This window comes from Mobula hypostoma, chromosome 2 (assembly GCF_963921235.1).
Source record: "Mobula hypostoma chromosome 2, sMobHyp1.1, whole genome shotgun sequence".
In the NCBI taxonomy this organism is placed as follows: Eukaryota; Metazoa; Chordata; class Chondrichthyes; order Myliobatiformes; family Myliobatidae; genus Mobula; species Mobula hypostoma.
The window spans coordinates 245315660-245338415 of record NC_086098.1 but is presented as its reverse complement, the minus strand read 5'-3'; the positions used below and the strand labels follow the sequence as shown (position 1 = coordinate 245338415).

The following is a 22756-nucleotide window of genomic DNA, read 5'->3' as shown; positions in this document are numbered from 1 at the left end:
GAGGCTACCAGGATGCTGCCTGGACAGAAATGTCTTATGAGGATATATTTTCTCTTTGAAGAGAAGGAGGATGAGAGGTGGTCAGGATAAGTACACCTCTGTCAAGTCCCTGGCATGGATAGAGTGAACAGTCAGAGACAGGGCGTCACTGGCTAACACCGCAGGATATACTGCACTGTGTGTGTGTGTGGTCAGAAGTAGATTGTGGATACAGACGGGTAGCTGTTCGGGACGCACTGCCGGGTTGATGGAAGAAGCTAATTCCACACGGACGTTAAAGAAACAAGTCTTAGATAGGCAGTTGGATGTAAGAAAAAAGGATTAGTTTATGTGAGAGGGAATGTTTAGATTGATCTTGGAATAGGTTAAAAGGACAGCACAAAATCGTTTGCCGAAGAGTCTGTATTGGACTGCGCTGTTCTGTGTTTTATCCATCCAACTGCCCCGTTCTCTCTTCCCCACAGCCCTGCGTCAGTCCCCAGACTAACCCCACTGCCCCGCTCTCTCTCCATCTCTCCCCACCACAGTCCCGCTCTCTCTTCCCTCAACATCTCCGCTCTCTCTTCCCCACACCCCTGCGTCAGTCCCCAAACTAATCCCACTGCCCCACGATCTCCCCACAGTCCTGCGCCAGTCCCCAAACTAATCCCACTGCCCCCCCGCTCTCTCCACAGTCCTGTGTCAGTCCCCAAACTAATCCCACTGTCCCCCTCTCTCCCCACAGTCTTGTATCAGTCCCCAAACTAATCCCACTGTCCCCTCTCTCCCCACAGTCCTGTATCAGTCCCCAAACTAATCCCACTGTCCCCCTCTCTCCCCACTGTCCTGTATCAGTCCCCAAACTAATCCCACTGTCCCACTCTCTCCCCACAGTCCTGTATCAGTCCCCAAACTAATCCCACTGTCCCACTCTCTCCCCACAGTCCTGTATCAGTCCCCAAACTAATCCCACTGTTCCCCTCTCTCCCCACAGTCTTGTATCAGTCCCCAAACTAATCCCACTGTTCCCCTCTCTCCCCACAGTCCTGTATCAGTCCCTAAACTAATCCCACTGTCCCCCTCTCTCCCCAGTCCTGTATCAGTCCCCAAACTAATCCCACTGTCCCCTCTCTCCCCACAGTCCTGTATCAGTCCCCAAACTAATCCCACTGTCCCCTCTCTCCCCACAGTCCTGTATCAGTCCCAAACTAATCCCACTGTCCCACTCTCTCCACTCTCAGCCCTGCGTCAGTCCCCAGACTAATCCCACTGCCCCCCTCTCTCCCCACACCGCTGTAACTAATTCCAGTGGCCCGCTGTCTCTCCCCCACTCATTCCGCACAGCCCTTGCGTCAGTCCCTAGATTTGTGCCACAGCGCTGTATGAATCCCCAAACTAATTCCACTGACCCGATATCTCCCCCACAGCCCTGTATTGGTCTCATTGCTCCGGTCAGTACATTCTGACCTCGCCGGGCCTGTGCCCCTCTCCAGCCACTAGAAAACATTCTCACACACACGCGAGGTCTGGCCACTCAGGTGTTTATTTCCCAGCCGTCAGGATGAAGGCACAGTTTGGTCAATGTCCCCATCGCTCTCTGACAGCAGGCTGTCGAAGGGTGGCGCCCGGGTCCCTGCTCCGGCTCCTCAGCTCCCCAGCTCCCGGTCAAGAATCAGATGTGGAAGGGTTGGGCCTGCCGGGCTTTCCTGACTGCAGCCAGCTGTTGGGGGAAGCAAAACGGGAAGGCATGAGACCGCGGTCCAGCGTTTGCTCCTGGGGCAGCGTGGGGGAAGAACAACACATCACTGAAAACCGCAAGTGGTCAAGACACGGGGAATCAGCCTCCAGCAGGGAAGTGAGACCACACTGAGCTGGGCGTAAGGGGCTCTTGTGGTCTTCACAGAGATCTGGAGTAATACAGCATCGAAACCGGCCCTTCCATTGCCAACAGCATTGCCCAGCGAGCAAGTCCCATCTGTTGCCCATCGCCCTCTAAGCCTCTCCTATCCACGTACTGATCTAGGCGGCTTTTAAATGTTGCGAATGTGTCCCCCTGACTCGCGATTCCTGGCAGCTCATTCCAATTAGTCACAGTCATACCTTATTGATCCCGAGGGAAATTGGGTTTCGTTACAGTTGCACCAACCAGGAATAGAGTACGCACCAGTCTTAGTGTGAAGTTGCCCAAAATGTTCCTTTTAAATCTCTCATCTCTGATTTGAAACCCCTGGGGAAAAAAATAGACTGTGTGCTTTCACCCTATCAGTGCCCCTTAATCTCCTACTAGTCAGGGAACAGACCCCCTAGTCTATGCAACGTCCTGGTAAATCTTTCTGCACTCTTTCAGATAACGGAGAGACCAAAACCGGACACTATACTCTAAACGTGGCCTCACCAACACCTTCTACAACGTCCCAACTCCGGTACCGGGACCCCGGCTGATGAAGACCGGCCTTTGTCGCCGCCCCGCCCACCCGGGATGCCGCGGCGGAGCCTCCACTTGATTGAAGTATGGTTCATTGATGCTGGACCCTCATCCAATCGGCTCCCGAGGGTGCAGAGCGCTGACCAATCACCACTAAAGGGCGAAGGTGGCCAATGTTACAAAGGGGCCGTTCAATAGTCAGCCTGTGATCCTTTCTCCAGCTCGACCACTAGTTTGTCAGGGTTGGTGTTGGTTTATTGTTGTCACAAGTTCGTCTTGCATACTGTTCGCACAGATCAAATCATTACACGGAGGTAGAATAGGGTAAAACTATAACAACGCAGAATAAAATTTAACAACAACCGAGAAAGTGCAGGCAGACAATAAGGTGCAAGATCGCCCATCTTATCGTGGGAGGTCCATTCCAGTATCCGGTAACAGTGGGACAGAAACTGTCCCTGAGCCCGGTGGTGCGAGCTTTCAGCCTTTTGTATCTTCTGCCCGATGGAAGGGGGAAAGGGAGAAAGTCTGGGATGGGTGGGTGGGGTCTTTGATTATTGTGTCTAATTTACCGAGGTAGTGTAGACGGAGTCCGTGGAGGGAAGGCTGGTTTGTGATATTCAAAGTTCAAAGTAAATTTATTGTCACGGTGCATATAGGCCGCTATATACAACCCCGAGGTTCGTTTACTTGCCGGTATGCACGGTAAACCGAAGAAAAGCGATAACAGAATCAATAAAACACCGTGTGTAAGAACAACTAACTGTGCAAACACTAAAGAGAAAAATTATAATAAATAGGCAATAAATCTCGAGAACATGAGATGAAGGGTCGTTGAAAGTGGAGCAGAGATACACCTTCACAGCTTCTTGCGTGCACCTCCGGAGCGGTTGCCGTCCCGAGCTGTGATACATTCGGACAGTGCCAACATCCATCGACTGCCCCGGAAGGGGTGGGGGGCAGGAGTGGGTGAGCCGCCGCAATCCGTGTGGGGAGGGGGCTCCAACGGTGCTGCCGGGGTGGCAGTTCCGGGATTCAGTGTCGGCGACGCTGCAGGAACAGAGATCCAGAGAACGACCAGGTGTAAGAGGTTCCCGAGGGCTGGGGTGTAGGAACGACCGGTGTACGAGGTTCCTGGGGGCTGGGGTGTAGGAACGACCGGTGTACGAGGTTCCTGGGGGCTGGGGGTGTTGATTTCTTCACCCAGCTGGTGAGGAACCTTTGAAATCCTCCCGCCCCCACCGGGGAGGTTCCGTCTCTGAATGAAGAGGTGGACGGATCTTTGGATATTGAGGAAAATCGATGGTAGGGGTATGGAAATGGGAGAACAGCCGCGAATTTAACGAATGGACAGGCAGAGCTCCGCGGGCGGATTAGCCTTGTCTCTCAATTTGCAACGTATTAGAAGTGGGGTTGGTCGCAGTTTGAACGTGACCCCGGAGTCTTCCTCCTTTTTCCCTCCGATGCCGCCTGGCCCGCTGAGTTTCTCCAGCATTTTGTGTATATCACACTGCTCGCTTGTACTTCGCATGGGGAGGGTTTGGTGTGGAGTGCTAGTCTCATCACCAACTTGCCACCGGGCTGGGATCGTCCTGGCCGTTTCCAATTCCAGGTGGGTAGAATCTCACCTCGTGTCTCCATCCCAGGACATCCCGGGCGCCGATCGCTGGCGTCGGGTGCAGTGCAGTCGCTGGCCACTGGGTGTCAGCACTGCTCCGGTGAGCCGCTTGATCGTCATACTTTATTGATCCCGGGGGAAACTGGTTTTCGTTACAGTTGCACCATAAATAATTAAATAGTAATAAAACCATAAATAGTTAAATAGTAATATGTAAATTATGCCAGGAAATAAGTCCAGGACCAGCCTATTGGCTCAGGGTGTCTGACCCTCCAAGGGAGGAGTTGTAAAGTTTGATGGCCACAGGCAGGAATGACTTCCTATGACGCTCTGTGTTGCATCTCGGTGGAATGAGTCTCTGGCCGAATGTACTCCTGTGCCCAACCAGTACATTATGTAGTGGATGGGAGACATTGTCCAAGATGGCATGCAACTTGGACAGCATCCTCTTTTCAGACACCACTGTCAGAGAGTCCAGTTCCATCCCCACAACAAACAATGATCTCTCTGCATTGTACTATAATTCCTGTTCTCGCTTCCCCGCCTCTCGTAAGTTAGTCCAACTTCCCTTCAAACCGATCTCAAGTACTGTATCCTCAGCACGTCACACATCTTAGAGTCGCACAGCACGAAACGGGCCCTTTGGAAAGCGAAGGGAGTCGAAGCCGGCGCTGTAAAGTGTCAGTACTACGTTACAGTGCCACTCTCCATACGGAGTGACACAGATGGCACATGCTCCGTATTTTCCCCAGGACAGGGGCGTCTAGAACTAGAGAGCAAGTTTATAAGGTGACAGGGAAAAAAAATCAAGCTGATCTTGAGGTAATTCCTTAACAGAGAGGGTGGTCCGTGTATGGAATGATCTGCCAAAGGAATTGATTGAGCCGGGTACAATTACAAGGTCAACAAGGCACTTGGACAGGGACATGGATAGGAAAGGTGTAGGGGATATGGGCCAAATGCGGGCAAACCCCACCAGCTAGACGGGAATCACGCACAGTACGGACAAGGTGGGCCGAAGGGCCTGTTTCTGAGATTCTGTGCAACACACACAAAATTCTGGAGGAACTCAGCAAGTCTTGGGGAGTATCGACGTTTCGGACTGATCAAAATTTTAAGCATCTGCACAATCTCTTGTGTTTGCGTCTGTGATTCTGTCTCGCCTCGATGACAACCCTATTCCATTGGCGCTCTGTCGAAGCCTCTTATTTCCGGAACTATCTGCAACTTCCACTCCCAAGCGCTCTCTCGAAGGCCGCCTGCAACCCCACCTGGTCCCTGAACTCGCATTGGGCTCACCTGACACACGAGACGGAAACCACTGGAACTTGACCCACTGGGCAAAGACCGTCTTTGCCAATCTTACTCACGATGGCCCTTCGAGTCCGTGCCGGCTACCAACCATCCATTTCATTCTCCCCTCATTTCCAACAGCTTCCCTCAATATTCTGCCCCTCACTCACACAGCAGGGGTGTGAATTACAGCGACCGGAGCTCGTTCGTTCCTGATGTGCCGAGTCGTATGACGTGAGCGATCATGGTCTTGACCGTGATTGTACTTGGCAATTTTTTCTACAGAAGTGGTTCACCATTGCCGCTTTCTGGGCAGTGTCTTTACAAAACGGGTGACCCCAGCCATTATAAATACTCTTCAGAGATTGTCTGCCTGGTGTCAGTGGTCGCGTAACCAGGACTTGTGATCTGCACCGGCTGCTCATACGACCATCCACCTCCTGCTCCCATGGTTTCACGTGACCGTGATCGGAGTCTAAGCAGGTGCTACACCTTGCCCAAGGGTGACCCGCAGGCTAACAGCGGGAAAGAGCTCCTTACACCTCCTTTGGTAGAAGCGTGTCCCACCACCCCGAACCGGGGCACCCGGGGAAACCAGACGGTCCGAGGGAGAACGTACAAACACCACAGACAGACACGGACACTAAGCGCCAGCGGTCGAGGTCGAATCCGGGACTCTCCCCAAACACACATATCCACACTCAGACACGCACACACATATACACTCAGACGCGCGCACACACAGCCCGACCCTGCGCATGCCCGCGACCATCCCGGTCACCCGGGGAAGGGAGGGAAACTCCGCCGAGCACCTCCGAGTTCCTTCACGGTCTCTCACCTTCAGGCTCTGCGTCCCGGCGGCCGAGCGGCTTTGGAACGGGAGTGGGGACAGGGTGGGCGCCCTCCCCTCCTCTCTCCGGGTCAGCGAGGGGCTGACATCAGTCGATTATTTTCTTGATACACCAGCAGCACAGGAGAATGTAGAGGCAGTCCCGGAGGGCCTGCATCAGAGTCGAGGTGCCCAACCAGCTCAGGTAACTCTGGACGGGAAATCTAAAAGCCATGGCCCCGGCGGGATCCGCTGTCCGGCCACTGTCTGCACAGAGCATCCTCCCTTACTGGGAATTGGGTCCCTCCCTTACCGGGGATTGGGATCCGCCCTTCGGCCCCCTCCATTGGTCAATCACTCCTCCCCCCCCCCCCCCACTGATCAGCACCACACAACCTCTCCAGTGGCGAGCGCGGGGGAGCCGAGATCCGACCTCCCCAACTCCCGGTCGCCCCTGTTCACCAGTCTCCTCTCCACTGGATATAACCATACAACAATTACAGCCGGAAACAGGCCATCTCGGCCCTTCTAGTCCGTGCTGAACTCTTACTCTCACCTAGTCCCACCGACCTGCACTCAGCCCATAACTCTCCATTCCTTTCCTGTCCATATAGCTATCCAATTTAACTTTAAACGACAACATCGAACCTGCCTCATCCACTTCTGCTGGAAGCTCGTTCCACACAGCTACCACTCTCTGAGTAAAGAAGTTCCCCCTCATGTTACCCCTAAACTTTTGTCCTTTAACTCTCAACTCGTGTCCTCTTGTTTGAACCTTCCCCACTCTCAATGGAAAAAGCCTATCCACGTCAACTCCATCAATTCCCCTCATAATTTTAAACACCTCTATCAAGTCCCCCCTCAACCTTCTACGCTCCAAAGAATAAAGACCTAACTTGTTCAACCTTTCTCTGTAACTTAGGAGCTGAAACCCAGCCAACACTCTAGTAATAATCTCCTCTGTACTCTCTCTGTGGGTGTGTCACAGCTCCCGGTGCTTCGGTAAACAGCCAACGGAATCAAAGACCCCTACCCACGCTGGATAAACTTTCTTCTCCCCGCTCCCACCGGTATTGGAATTGGTCTTTTAAGGTCACAGAGACATTTCAAAGTAAATTTATTATCAAAGTACATACAATGTCTAACTGACTGCGTAAACAAATATCAACGACAACCCACTACCATCGGAGCGGTATATGGAGGAATTTAAGGTGGGGGGTTATATGGGAGGCAGGGTTTGAGGGTCGGCACAACATTGTGGGCCGAAGGGCCTGTAATGCGCTGTACTATTCTATGTTCTGTGTTTCATATGTCATCCTGAGATTAATTTTCTTGCGGACTTTCACATCATTGTGCATTGAGGTAGAACAAAGTAAAACAATAACAGAATGCAGAATAAAGCGTTAAAAAACTACAGTGCAAGTGAACGATAAACTGCAAGGCCACAAACAAGAGAAAATCTGCAGTTGCTGGAAATCCAGAGCAAAACACACAAAATGCCGGAGGAACTCAGCAGGTCAGGCAGCATCGATGGAAACGAGTCAACAGTCGACGTTTCGGGCCGAGACCCTTCATCGGGACTCTGTGTAAAAACTACTAAGTGCAAGATCATAACCAGGGGGATTGAGCGGCCAAGAGTACATCTTATCGTTCAGAACGTACAAAGGCAGGAAAGCTCGTACCGCCGGGCTCGGGGACAGATTCCACCCCGCCCTCGAATGTTCTTTCGATAAGGTGAACTCAATAAGTAACCTGTGGTGATTTTCCACCTACCTTCTCGTCAGCCTGCACTGTGACCACAGCACCACACTGTTACTGTCTCACCTCAGTGCTCTGTGTAATGGTCTGATCTGTACCGACAGTGGGCAAGACAAGTTTTTCACTCTGTCTCCGTGCGTGAGACAGTGATAAAGCGACATCAGCACCGTCGCCCCACAACCACCGTACCGCGAGGGCCAGGGGAGGGGGAGAGGGGGAGAGGGAGGCAGAGGGGAGGGTGATGGGCAGGGGGGGAGGGAGAGGGGAGAGGGGAGTGAGGCAGAGGGCAGTGAGGGAGGGGGCGAGGGAGAGGCAGAGAGAGAGAAGGGGAGAGGGAGAGGGGAGGGTGGTGGGCGGGGGAGAAGGAGAGGGGAGCAGGGGAGAGGAGAGAGAGGGAGAGGGGAGCAAGGGAGAGGGGAGTGAGGCAGAGGGCAGTGAGGGAGAGGGTGATAGGGAGGAGGAGAGAGAGTCGGGAAGAGGGAGAGGGGTGGTAGGGAGGGGGAGAGGGGAGGGTGGTAGGGAGGGGGAGAGGGGAGGGTGATAGGGAGGAGGAGAAAGAGTCGGGAAGAGGGAGAGGGGTGGTAGGGAGGGGAGAGAAGCGAGGGAGGGGGAGTGAGGGAGAGGGTGGTGGGGAGGTGAGAGGGAGAGGGGTGTGAGAGTAAGAGGGGGGAGGGGAGGAGGAGAGAGAGAGAGAGAGAGAGAGGTGGGGGAGGAGGAGAGAGAAAGAGTCAAGAAGTTTGTAGACAATTCCCGGTACCCGTTCCAGCCACCAGCCCAGACAGAGAAAGCCGCAGAACAATCTCCGCCGAGCTGATACAGCACCAGCGAGGCCGAGTCAGCAGCTGAAACGCCAGCCAGCCTGGCTCCGACAGAACACAGTGAACAATGCAGGGGATTAGGTCCTGGGGCAGGCAGAGTGCGCGTACACACACACACGGAGAGATTGTATGGGTGATGGGCAGGTTGCCGGGGGAAAGACGGGGTAACAGAGGCCAGGGGATATTGCTCTAAGAATATCTCCCCTCAGTTTACGTTACTCACCATTAATTTACAACCGGCGCCAAATCTGCCTCTTGAACCCAAGGCACCCGCTGAGAAGAGACTGACTATCACTGCATAGGCACACAATTTCCACACTGCTTTGCCATTACACTCATTTTGTGCTTGTCTGTAAGAGCCGTCACAGTGAATGACTTCCCAAAGGAATACTCACACACACACACAATTTGTGAACTAGGAACAAACGCCAGAAACGTTGATGACTGTGGTCTGCTGCATTCAATTGACCTCACTGAAGTCGACCCAACTGGGAGATTTTTAGTTCCCCAACACATACCTGTTGTTCATCTGGTTGTGAGACTGCAGAAGTTATCACAATCAAATATCCTGGTCTGCTTTATCCTCCTGGGGTCAGACGCAGAGTAAAACTCCCTCTACACCGTCCCATCACACACTCCCGGGGTCAGACGCAGAGTAAAACTCCCTCTACACCGTCCCATCACACACTCCCGGGGTCAGACACAGAGTGAAGCTCCCTCTACACCGTCCCATCACACACTCCCGGGGTCAGACACAGAGTGAAGCTCCCTCTACACCGTCCCATCACACACTCCCGGGGTCAGACACAGAGTGAAGCTCCCTCTACACCGTCCCATCACACACTCCCGGGGTCAGACACAGAGTGAAGCTCCCTCTACACCATCCCATCACACACTCCCGGGGTCAGACACAGAGTGAAGCTCCCTCTACACCGTCCCATCACACACTCCCGGGGTCAGACACAGAGTGAAGCTCCCTCTACACCGTCCCATCACACACACACCCGGGGTCAGACACAGAGTGAAACTCCCTCTACACCGTCCCATCACACACTCCCGGGGTCAGACACAGAGTGAAACTCCCTCCACACAGTCCCATCACACACTCCCGGGGTCAGACACAGAGTGAAACTCCCTCTACACTGTCCCATCACACACTCCCGGGGTCAGACACAGAGTGAAACTCCCTCTACAAGGCTCAAATCTCTGCAAAGGGAGTGAAACACATAACTCTTTGACTAAGAATTGGGGATGAGTGGAGCCATGAAATTGAACTTGGAGCAGGGATAAAACTGCAGAGGGAATTTCTGACAACCTGACTACCTTTGGCACCAGGGGCATGTACCAACGGTATTTACAGACAGAAAGACAAACATAAGATTACAGCAGTCTTTAACTGAATATACTATGATCGTATTAAATACAATTATAAAGTGGACATTGATTAAATACAATTATAAAATGGACATTGTCATGAATCAATGCTGAACATTTAAACACGTCTCAAATGTACCTTCTGGACATACATTCAATGGCCACTTTATTTGGCACAGGAGAGAAATCCGGTGTGGTCTTCTGTGTTGTCGTCCATCCACATCAATGTTCAACATGTTGTGCATTCAGAGATGCTCTTCTACACACCACTGTCATAACCTGTGGTTATCTGAGTTACTGTCGCCTTCCTGTCAGCTTGAACCAGTCTGACCTCTCACTAACAACTTGTTTTCACCCACAGAATTGCCACTCACCGGATGTTTTCTTTTGCTGTTTTTCGCATCATTCTCTGTAAACTGTAGACACTTTGTGTGTGAAAATCCCAGGAGATCAGCAGCTTCTGAGATACTCAAACCATCCCATCTGGCACCAACAATCATTCCACAGTCAAAGCCACATAGATCACATTTCTTCTCCGCTCTGATGTTTGGTCTGATCGACATCTGAACCTCTTGACCGTGTCTGCATGCTTTCATGCATTGAGTTACTGCCACATGATTGGTTGATTTGATATTTGCATTAACGAGCAGGTGTACCTAATAAAGTGGCCACTGAGCGCACATAACATAGACAAACTATACCACTAGTCGAACCACCTCTGCTAAAGTTGGTTCTTCTTATGTTCACAGGGATTTTCAATAGAATTTGGGAATTAATGAGTGAATTTTTGACATTAACCATTAAATTCCTGGGGCTCCCCTCCTAATATCAAAGGACTTACCACGTGTGTTGTCCCTGGGTGAGTGATTCACCTCCTGAGGCCCAAGGGTCTTTCCCCTGTTTATAAGGCATCGGTGAGGAGTGTGACAGGACACTCTCCACTTCCTGGGTGTGTGTGGCTCTCAGAGGTTTGACACCTCCTGGGCCAACCACCACCCTCCTCCCCCCCCCGACCCCAGATGACCCCTACAAAACACACGGTCACTTGTCTCTCCTGAACCAGCCATATTTCCTGCTGAGGGAAACACCACCATCTGCAGGATCGTCCTCTGCCATCCCGACTCGGCATCGTATCAGCAGTTCCTTCACCGTCGTCAGATCGGGAACTTGGAACTCCCTCCCGGCAGCCCCCTCCCTACACGGACTGCAGTGGTTCAAACTGGGGGTGAGACCCCACCCTCTCGAGGGGCAGTGAGGGGATTTGCCCAGAGTCGGGAAGAGAGTAACCTCAAGTTCCTCCTTGCTTTCTCCAGCCATGAGGGAGTGTCTACATTTCTCCCTGGCCCCAGAATTGGAACCCCAGGCTGAGGATCCCCGGGGTCTCAGATTGACCTGCCCAGAGTCTGGACATGGAATTATGACATTGTAGCCATTCGAGAGACTTGGTTGCAGGAGGGACAGGACTGGCAGCTCAATATTCCGGGGTTCTGTGGTTTTAGACGTGACAGAGCAGGAGGGGTGGCATCACTAGTCAGGGAAAGTGTCACATGCTCAGCCAGGACAGACTGGAGAGCTGGTCTAGTGGGGCTGTAAGAGTAGAACTGAGGAAGAAGGAAGGTATGACCACGTTAATGGGATTGTGTTATTGACCACCCAACAGTCCGCAGGGTTTAGAACAGCAAATTTGTAGAGAGACCGCAGACTGTTGCAAAAAAACACATAAGGTTGAGATAGCAGGTGATTTTAACTTTCCCCATATTGACCGGGACTCCCATACTGTAAAAAAGGCTGGATGGGAAAGAGTTTGTCAAATGTGTTGAGGAAAGTTACCTTAATAAGTACATAGAAATCCCAACCATTGAGTGTGTGATACTAGATCTCCTTTTGGGAATAAGGCAGCTCAGGTGACAGAGATTTGTGTAGGGGAACACTCTGCATCTAGTGACCACAATGCCATTAGTTTCCAGGTAATTATGGAAAAAGATGGGTCCGGTCCTCAGGTTGAGATTCTAAATTGGAGGAAGGACATTCTTGATGGTATCAGAAGGGATCTGGTTTGGGACAAGTTCAAAAGTGAATTTTTGACAGTACAGAGTTTGTGTGTTCCTGTCAGAATAAAAGGCAAAGACAACAGATTTAGGGAACCTTGATTTTCCAGAGTTATTGAAGTAAAAGGTGCATAGCAGGTCTGGGCGGGTAGAAAAACGCGAGGTGCTTAAAGAGTGTAACAAGTGCAAGAGAACACTTAGGGAGGAAATCAGAAGGGCTAAAAGAAGACATGAGGTTGCTCTGGTAGACAAGGTGAAGCAAAATCCCGAAGGCTTCTACAAATATATTAAGAACAAAAGGACAATGAGGGACAAAATTGGTCCTTTGGAAAATCAGAGTGGTAATCTACTTGTGGAGTTAAAAGGAATGTGAGAGATCTTAAATGGCTTTTTTTTGCATCTGTATTTGCTCAGGAGATGGACACAGAGTCTATGGAAGTGAGGCAAAGCAGCAGTGAAGTCATGGATCCTGTAGAGATGACAGAAGAGGAGGGGTTTGCTGTCTTGAGGCTAATTAGGGTGGATAAATCCCCAGGTTCTGACAAGATGTTCTCTCAGACCCTGTGGGAGGCGGGTGCAGAAATTGGAGGGCCGAGCAGAGATATTTAAAACATCCTTAGCAACAGGTGAGGTGCTGGAGGATTGGAGGATAGTTAAAGTTGTTGCGTGGTTTAGGAAAGGCTATATGAGTAACCTAGCAGAAATATAGACCAGTGAACCCATACATCAGGAGTGGGAAAGTTACTGGAAGGTGTTCCAGGGGACTGGATATGTAAATATGTGGATAGACAGGGACTGACTCAGGATAGTCAACGTGGCTTTGTGTGTGGTAGATCATGTCTGACCAAACTTAAGAGCTTTTTGAGGAAATTAGCAGGGAAGCTGATGAAGGCAAGGCAGTGGATGTTGTCTACATGGACTTTAGCACGGCCTGTGACAGGGTCCTGTGTCGGAGGCTGGTCAAGAAGGTTCAGTTGTTCAGCATTCAAGATGAGGTAGTAAATTGGATTCAACATTCGCTTCACAGAAGAAGCCAGAGCAGATGGTTGCCTCTCTCACTGGAGGCCTGTGACTAGTGGTGTGCCACAGGGATCGGTGCTGGGTCCATTGTTGTTTGACATCTACGTCAACGATCTGGATAATAATAGATAGTTGATAGATAGTGAGGAAGATTATCAAAGCTCGCAGTGGGATCTGGAAAAATGGCAGATGGAATTGGATGCAGACAGGTTTGGGGTGTTGCACTTTGGGAGGAGTGGTAGGGCACTGCGGAGTGTGATGGAACAGAGAGATCTGGGAATACAGATCTATTATTCCTTGAAAATAGCACCACAGGCGGATAGGGTCGTAACGAAAGCTTTTGGCACATTGGCCTTCAAAAATGTATTGAGTACAGAAATTGGGATGTTATGTAGAAATCGATGAGGTTTAATTTGGAGTATTGTGTGCTGTTTTGGTCACCTACGTACAGGAAAGATGCAAGTAAGTTTGAAAGAGTACAGAGAAAACTTACAAGGACTTGAGAGCGTCGATTTTAGGGAAAGATTGAAAAGGTTAAGACTTTATTCCCTGGAACGTAGAAGATTGAGGGGAGATTTGAGACACAAAATTATAAGGGGTATAGATAGGGTAAATGAAAGCAGGATTTTTCCACAGAGGTTGGGTGAGACTACAATAAGGGATCATAGGCTAAGGGTGAAAGGTGAAGTGCTTAAGGGGAAAATGAAAGGGAATTTCTTCACTCAGAGTGTGGAATGAGCTGCCAGCACAGGCGGTGGATACGGCGTCAATTTCAACATTTAAGAGAAATTTGGATCAGTGTATGGATGAGAGGGGTTTGGAGGGCAGGTTGATGGGACTTGGCAGATCACTGGTTTAGCAAGGACTAGATGGGCCAAAGGGCCTGTGCTGTAGTGTCCTGTCTGGGCCAGGAATGGCCTGAGGTGATGCCCACTACAGTTCAACAGCCCCAAGTCACCCAGCATCCCATCTCCCCATGGCATGGGGCTCCAGTGTGGGACATTGCCAGACCCCAAGCTGCAAATGTTGGGGCAGGGTTATTGGGTTTAGTCAGTATCCCCTTGAACACGGAATGGGGAAGGGAGGTTGCGTGACGAGTGAGGGGGAGACAGCGGAAACCTGGGAGAGAGGGGAGAGGGGAGTAAGCATGGAGGAAGACGAGGTGGGGGCCAGGGAGAGCAAAGGTAAGGCAAAGGGAGGGGAAGGTAGTGAGAGCAGTGAGTGAGAGGTGAGGAAAAGGAAGGGGAGGGAATGGGCAGTGTTGGAGGGAGAAGATGAGGAAGAGAGGAGATGGAGGTGTGAGGGAGGAAGGAAGGGGCAGAATTGGAGGGGAAAGAGGAGGAGGTGAGGGGAAGAGTTGGAGGGGGAGAGGAGGAGGTGGAGGTGTGTGGGAGGAGGGAAGGGGCAGATTTGGAGGGTGGAGAGGAGGTGGAGGTGAGGGAAGATGGGAAGGGGCAGAGTTGGAGGGGAAGAGGAGGAGGTGAGGAGGTGGAGGTGAGGGAGGAGGGAAGGGGCAGATTTGGAGGGTGGAGAGGAGGAGGTGAGGGAGGAGGGAAAGGGCAGAGTTGGAGGGTGGAGAGGAGGAGGTGGGGAGGTGGAGGTGAGGGAGGAGGGAAAGGGCAGAGTTGGAGGGGAAGAGGAGGTGAGGGAGGAGGGAAGGGGCAGATTTGGAGGGTGGAGAGGAGGAGGTGGGGAGGTGGAGGTGAGGGAGGAGCGAAAGGGCAGAGTTGGAGGGTGGAGAGGAGGAGGTGGGGAGGTGGAGGTGAGGGAGGAGCGAAAGGGCAGAGTTGGAGGGTGGAGAGGAGGAGGTAGGGAGGGGAGGTGAAGGAGGAGAGAAGGGGCAGATTTGGAGGGGAAGAGGTGGAGGTGGAAGAGTGTGGGAGGAGGGAAAGGGCAGAGTTGGAGGAGGAAGAGGAAGATGTGAGGAGGTGGAGGTGAGGGAGGAGGGAAGGGGCAGATTTGGAGGAGAAAGAGTTGGAGGTGAGGGAGGAGGGAAGGGGCAGAGTTAGAGGGCGGAGAGGAGGAGGTGTGAGGGAGGGGAGCCGGTGGGAAATCCAACGTGGAGGACAGCGACCACCCAGTGAGGATCTGCATTGAGTTACGTTCGCGACATTCGCTCCTCGGTCTCCTTCTCCAGCTGGTACGCAGGACGGTAGCGCTCCTGGCCCAGCCCCGTCACGTAGCGCAGGTTGGGGTTCTTGCCGGTGTTGTCCATGCTGCCCAGGGAGGTGTACCTGGGGGTGGGGTGTGGGGGGGGCCAGGGAGCAGAGAGAGAGAGAGAGAGAGAGTTGGGACACATCGCCGCAGTTCCCTGCCTCCCCTCCCACCAGCTCCCTGAATAAAGGGAGGCAGCGCCACACTGAGGGAGGGGAAATGAGGAGGGAGCTCGGGGCTGTGGGAGGAAGAGTGAGGGAGGGGCTGCGGGAGTATGGGGCACTGCACTGCCACTGTCCACCAGGACACAACAGACATGACACCCACAGCTGCCCCGTCGCTGTTTCTGGGATCTTGCTCTGCAGAAGTTCGCTGCGGCGTTGCAGGGGAAGTGGGGGGGGGGGGAGGGAGCGTGAGCCTTGGGAATTCCCGGGAGCTTGCGAAGGAAAGTGTGGGACTGAGCTCCCCTGAGCGGGACCGGGAGAAGGGGGGTTCTCTGGGCGGAGAAAGAGCACCTACCCTTTGTCGTAGAGGATGCAGTACGGGATGTAGAGGGTGCGTAGGAACTCCCAGATGTCGTGGTAACTCCAGTCCTGGGGACAGGATACAGGCGGTCAGAGTCGCTCATTTCGTCACAAAATCCCTCCTTCCAACCCACGGGCAAATAGAACACCCAAACCAGGACTGAGTGTAGCCTTGGCTATTCCACCACAGAGGCATCACTGGTGCTGGGTCCCCCAAGCAACAGGAACACGGAAGAGATTGATCAAATAAGGGAAGAGTTTACTTATATATCGGTAGAATGCGGAGTTGGCCCTTCCAGCCCTCCGAGTTGCACCGTCCCAGCGACCCCACAGCCCCGGTTAACACAGTCACAGGACAATTTACAATGACCAGTTAGCCTACAAACACTGTGCACCGAGGGGGGGTAAGCGAAGCACCAGGGAAAACCTCACGCATTCCACGGGAATGCGTAGAGACTTCTTACGGACCTGGCCGGAATTAAACTCCAAACTCTGGAATGTCCCGATCTGTAACAGCATTGTGCTGACCGCTACTCCCCATGGCTGGAAAAGAGTGCAGAGAGGATGTGGCCAATACTCACCGAGTCCAAACGTCCCGGGAGTCTAGAGTTCGAGGCCTAGTGTCTGGCTATCGGTGGGTGGTGTGATCAACACCCAGGGCCGAGGGTAGATTGGAAATCCAGAGGTCGAGGATTGTATGCAGGAACCGCAAGTCTGTGGAGATCTGCAAGTCCTCCGGGAGGTCGAAGCCCAGTGTTAGTCAGTCCGCTGGGAAAGTCGTACACAGTGGCTGTCAGTCCCTGGAGAAGTCGTACACAGTGTCTGTCAATCCGTGGGGAAGTCGTACACAGTGTCTGTCAGTCCCTGGGGAAGTCGTACACAGTGTCTGTCAATCCCTGGGGAAGTCGTACACAGTGGCTGTCAGTCCGTGGGGAAGTCGTACACAGTGTCTGTCAGTCCGTGGGAAAATCGTACACAGTGTCTCTCAATCCCTGGGGAAGTCGTACACAGTGTCTGTCAATCCGTGGGGAAGTCGTACACAGTGTCTGTCAGTCCCTGGGAAAGTCGTACACAGTGGCTGTCAGTCCGTGGGGAAGTCGTACACTGTGTCTGTCAATCTGTGGGGAAGTCGTACACGGTGGCTGTCAGACCCTGGGGAAGTCGTACACAGTGTCTGTCAATCCGTGGGGAAGTTGTACACAGTGGCTGTCAGTCACCCTACCAGGGATAGGGTTCCTCTTCTCCTCACTAGCCGCCGCATCCAGTACATAATTCTCCGTAACTTCTGCCACTTCCAACGGAATCCCACCACCAAACACATCTCCCCCCACCCCCACTTTCTGCAGGGATCGCTGCCTACGCGACTCCCTTGTCCATTCGTCCCTCCCCACTGATCTCCCTCCTGGTACTTATCCTAGCAAGTGGAACAAGTGCTACACCTGCCCCTACACCTCCTCGCTCACTACCATTCAGTGCTCCAAACAGTCCTTCCAGGTGAGGCAACGCTTCACCTGTGAGTCTGTTGGGGTCACTTACTGCATCCGGTATTCCCGGTGTGGCATCTCGTTTATCGGTGAGACCGAGCAGATTGGAACACTGCCTTGCCAAGCACCTAGGCTCTGTCTGCCAGAAAATGTGGGATCTCCCAGTGGCCACCCATTTCAATTCTACTTCCCATTCCCATTCGGACACGTCAGTCCAGGACCTCCTGTACTGCCACACGCAGGCTGGAAGAGCAACAAACACCTTGTATTCCATTTGGGTAGCCTCCAACCTGGTGGCATGAACATAGATTTCTCAAACTTCCGGTTATTGCCCACCCACTTTCACCATTCCCCAGGTGATCCTCCCCCTTCCCTTTCTTCCATGGTCTTCTACCCTCTCTTATCAGATTCCCCCTTCTCCAGCCCCTTATCTCTTTCTTTACTTCACCCCTCCCCCTCTTCCGGTTTCACCTACCACCTTGTACTCCCCCCCTCATTCTTACTCTGACTTCTCGGCGCGAGGAGAAGATAGCAGCGCGCCGTGCGTGCACAGCTCTCCGGTGAAAAATGATATTGTATCTGTTAAATAGGGGCCGTGGACAATTCTGATTTGATGGAGAATGGACGTGAAAGCACAGAGGAACATCTGGAGAAATTTCTGAAATGCTCGTTCGCTGCTGTCGTTACTGCGCGGTTGGGAATCTTCCGGAGGGTAGGCCTCAAAATCCCCGGCTTTGCCTGCTGTTGGCGACTGAGATTGAGGTTGAATCGTTCGGACAGAGATGGCGCTCAGTACTCGGTGTCGGAGAGCTGATTCAGAGGCTCGAAGTTTTCGGATGACTCAGAGTCGGACTGTGGTCGGGCATGGTAGGGAGAGTTTTTCTTCCTTCTCCCGTCTGCGTGAGATGTGGGACATTTGAGAGACTTTGAACTTTTTATTGTGCTCATGGACTTCTTCATCAAGTTATGGTATTGTTGCACTGTTGTAACTATATGTTATAATTATGTGGTTTTGTCAGTTTTTCAGTCTTGGTCTGTCCTGTGTTTTGTGATATCACACCGGAGGAATATTGTATCATTTCTTAATGCATGCATTACTAAATGACAATAAAAGAGGACTGCGTGTCTTCATAATCTAATCGTCTTTTCCAGTCCTCATGAAGGGTCTCTGCCCGAAACGTCGACTGTTTACTCTTTTCCGTAGATGCATTTTGTGTGCATTTCTTGCAGATTTTTCTCGTGTGTGTGTGGGCAAATGGGGTTAAGTATTGCGTGGAACAAGAATTACGAAAGGAGTGAGTGAGCTGTACTAGTAATGGCACACCCTGGGAGCTCACAGTGCTGGAGCTACGTTCCGGGCCTGCTGAGACAAAAACGCGCTCTCGAAAGCACACTCCCAAAAGACAGTGCCTCCTGCTCGTCTGAGGCACAATCGATTCACAGCGCGATCCATCGGCTGCGTGTGCACTCCCACAGTCTCGCAATCAACCCGACACGATGCGGTGAATCAATCTGATACCGTGCAAATGGGACTAGCTTTGACAGGTGTATCGGTCAGCAGAGACTCGATGGGCTGAATGGTCTCCCTCCCTCCCTCACATTAGGAAACACAGAACCATCCCCTGCACCTCACACTCACCAGCAGCGGGTTCACCCTCATGTACTCAGGCCAGCCTGGGTCAGTCGGACACATAGAATTCAGGGTCCGGGAGTAGGGGTCAGCGCGCCGGGTGCCCATCAGGACGGCCTTGATGTGAGGGTGGCGCGCCTTCAAGTCCGTCAGCGCCTCCTTGATGTTTCCGCACACGGTGAAGAGCTGCAGGTTGTACCTGGGGCAGAAATGGAGTTATCACCTTCCACAATCCTGCAAGGGTCCGGGAGTTTATATACAAATCAGTAGACCACCTGAGCGAGTTACAGACTGGGATCTAATCCAGGGGTTCCGGAGGTTTATATATGGAACATCGGATCCCTGGGAGTGGGTCACAGACTGGGATCTAATCCAAAGGTTCATACACAGAATAACACTTCCCTGCGAGCGAGTTACAGACTGGGATCTGATCCAGAGGTTCGGGGAGCTTATAGATAGAATAACAGATCCCCAGGAGTGGGTTACAGGTTGGGATCTAATCCAGGGGTTCAGGGGGTTCATACACAGAATGACAGATCCCTGGGAGTGGGTTACAGGTTGGGATCTAATCCAGGGGTTCAGGGGGTTCATACACAGAATGACAGATCCCTGGGAGTGGGTTACAGGCTGGGATCTAATCCAGCAGTTGGGGTGGGGGGTTATATATAGAATAGCAGTTCCCTGGGAGTGAGATACAGGCTGGGATCTAATCCTGGGGTCAGAGTGGCATTTATATATAGAATAACTATCTCCTGGAGTGGGTTACACTCTGGGATCTAATCCAGGGGTTCAGGGGGTTGATATATAGAATAACAGATCCCTGGGAGTAAATTACAGGCTGGGATCTAATCCCGTGGTCGGAGTAGCATTTATATATAGAATAAGAGATCCCTGGGAGTGGACTACAGTCTGGGATTTAATCTGGGGGTAGGGATGTCGGGGGGGGGGGCGCGGTTATACATAGAATAAGAGATCCCTGGGAGTGGACTACAGGCTGGGATCAGGATGGGGGTAGGGGTCTGACGATGGTGACCAACTCACCTCTTGCAGGTGTCCTGAATGAACTGCTCCAGCTCTGGGAAGGGTGACACTATCCGGATGTAGAGAGCCTGCAGCTGGTGCTTGCACCCGGTCCCCGCCCTTCACAAAACACAGCAGACTTCAGTCACTAGCATAGGTCAGAGTTGCCTGGGGCTTCCCCTCCACTCCCCACCCCCAGGGGAACCAGCCTCACCCAAACCCACAAGCAGTTACAGGAGTACGCTGCCCAGCCACTGGATGACAGCAGTGAGTCGGGATAGTGGGGGAGAGGAGGAGCCAATGTATGAGTGGGCGGGCAGAGGGAGCAGGGGCACCAGAACTCTGGGTTCACTGGACAGTGTAGAGGGAGTTTCACTCTGTGTCTGACCCCGGGAGTGTGTGATGGGACAGTGTAGAGGGGGTTTCACTCTGTGTCTGACCCCGGGAGTGTGTGATGGGACGGTGTAGAGGGAGCTTCACTCTGTGTCTGACCCCGGGAGTGTGTGATGGGACGGTGTGGAGGGAGTTTCACTCTGTATCTGACCCCAGGAGTGTGTGATGGGACAGTGTAGAGGGAGTTTCACTCTGTGTCTGACCCCGGGAGTGTGTGATGGGACGGTGTAGAGGGGGTTTCACTCTGTGTCTGACCCCGGGAGTGTGTGATGGGACGGTGTAGAGGGAGCTTCACTCTGTGTCTGACCCCGGGAGTGTGTGATGGGACAGTGTAGAGGGAGCTTCACTCTGTGTCTGACGCTGGGAGTGTGTGATGGGACGGTGTAGAGGGAGCTTCACTCTGTGTCTGACCCCGGGAGTGTGTGATGGGACGGTGTAGAGGGAGCTTCACTCTGTGTCTGACCCCGGGAGTGTGTGATGGGACGGTGTGGAGGGAGTTTCACTCTGTGTCTGACCCCGGGAGTGTGTGATGGGACGGTGTAGAGGGAGCTTCACTCTGTGTCTGACCCCGGGAGTGTGTGATGGGACGGTGTGGAGGGAGTTTCACTCTGTATCTGACCCCAGGAGTGTGTGATGGGACAGTGTAGAGGGAGTTTCACTCTGTGTCTGACCCCGGGAGTGTGTGATGGGACGGTGTAGAGGGGGTTTCACTCTGTGTCTGACCCCGGGAGTGTGTGATGGGACGGTGTAGAGGGAGCTTCACTCTGTGTCTGACCCCGGGAGTGTGTGATGGGACGGTGTAGAGGGAGCTTCACTCTGTGTCTGACCCCGGGAGTGTGTGATGGGACAGTGTAGAGGGAGCTTCACTCTGTGTCTGACGCTGGGAGTGTGTGATGGGACAGTGTAGAGGGAGTTTCACTCTGTGTCTGACCCCGGGAGTGTGTGATGGGACGGTGTAGAGGGAGTTTCACTCTGTGTCTGACCCCAGGATGGTGTAGAGGGAGATTCACTCTGTGTCTGACCCCGGGAGTGTGTGATGGGACGGTGTAGAGGGAGCTTCACTCTGTGTCTGACCCCGGGAGTGTGTGATGGGACAGTGTAGAGGGAGTTTCACTCTGTGTCTGACCCCGGGAGTGTGTGATGTGACAGTGTGGAGGGAGTTTCACTCTGTGTCTGACCCCGGGAGTGTGTGATGGGACGGTGTAGAGGGAGCTTCACTCTGTGTCTGACCCCGGGAGTGTGTGATGGGACGGTGTAGAGGGAGCTTCACTCTGTGTCTGACGCCGGGAGTGTGTGATGGGACAGTGTAGAGGGAGTTTCACTCTGTGCCTGACCCCGGGAGTGTGTGATGTGACAGTGTGGAGGGAGCTTCACTCTGTGTCTGACCCCGGGAGTGTGTGATGGGACGGTGTAGAGGGAGTTTCACTCTGTGTCTGACCCCGGGAGTGTGTGATGGGACGGTGTAGAGGGAGTTTCACTCTGTGTCTGACCCCGGGAGTGTGTGATGGGACGGTGTAGAGGGAGCTTCACTCTGTGTCTGACCCCGGGAGAGTGTGATGGGACGGTGTAGAGGGAGTTTCACTCTGTGTCTGACCCCGGGAGTGTGTGATGGGACAGTGTAGACGGAGCTTGACTCTGAGTGCAATCTGAATCATCCCTGCGTATCTCGCACCTGCTGACAGCTGCGTGAAACAGATGCACAAGTACCGTGCAGTCCTTTCCGCCGTTAAATCCCACACAGAGCTCGGACAGACTGTACTGGGCTAAGGCATTCTCCAGTGTCCTCAGTGCCGCTGACACCTTCCGTCCGAGCCGCGATTCTGTGGAAAACACAGTGACAGGATTGGTTGGCTGTCAGTTCACCGATGTAACCACCACCGAAATCTCAACAACCTCCGCATCTCGTCCATGTGAAGAGATCAATTCCACCAATTATAGCAACCAGTCCACAGAATCTACTTTTACCAACAACAGAGAAAAGTCTGCCCGATCTACTTACAACAAAACACAGCACAGAACAGGCCAGTTGACCCACGATGTTGTGCCGACATTTTAACCTACTCTGAGATCAATCGAGCCTTTCCCTCTATTTTTCTATCAGAGACGTGCTAATGTACAGTAGGATTCTTTAAAATGGCTTCATGGATCTGCCTCTACAGCAGCTCTGGTAGCACCTTCCACACACCCACTGCTTTCTTCATAAAGAACCTACCTCTGACAGCTCCCTGTACTTTCCTCCACAATCACTTTCCCCCTCATATTAGCCAACTCCACCCTGGGAAAGAGGCACTTGTCCCCTCGATCTATACCTCTTATCATCTTACACACCTCCATCAAGCTGCCTCTCGTCCTCCTTCGCTCCTTTGCTCTAGCTTGCTCAATTTTTCCT

At 52.6% G+C, this 22756-nt stretch overlaps 1 protein-coding gene across 2 annotated transcripts in view; it reads right to left on the bottom strand.

Moving 5' to 3' along the window:
* Nucleotides 1-1513: 1513 nt before the first annotated feature.
* Nucleotides 1514-22756, bottom strand: part of flad1 (flavin adenine dinucleotide synthetase 1) — a 40847-nt gene continuing 19604 nt past the window's right edge. Inside the window, exons 4-9 of one of the 2 annotated variants that reach the window (XM_063041900.1) lie at nucleotides 22040-22187; nucleotides 19996-20094; nucleotides 18964-19153; nucleotides 15836-15909; nucleotides 15265-15396; nucleotides 1514-1699 (exon numbers count right to left, since the gene is read on the bottom strand). In XM_063041900.1, the coding sequence (XP_062897970.1) occupies nucleotides 1645-1699; nucleotides 15265-15396; nucleotides 15836-15909; nucleotides 18964-19153; nucleotides 19996-20094; nucleotides 22040-22187 (698 nt within the window). In that variant the 3' untranslated portion in view covers nucleotides 1514-1644. Of the gene's footprint in view, nucleotides 1700-10233; nucleotides 15397-15835; nucleotides 15910-18963; nucleotides 19154-19995; nucleotides 20095-22039; nucleotides 22188-22756 lie in introns of both variants that reach the window. The other variant, XR_010017147.1, reaches the window with a different exon arrangement.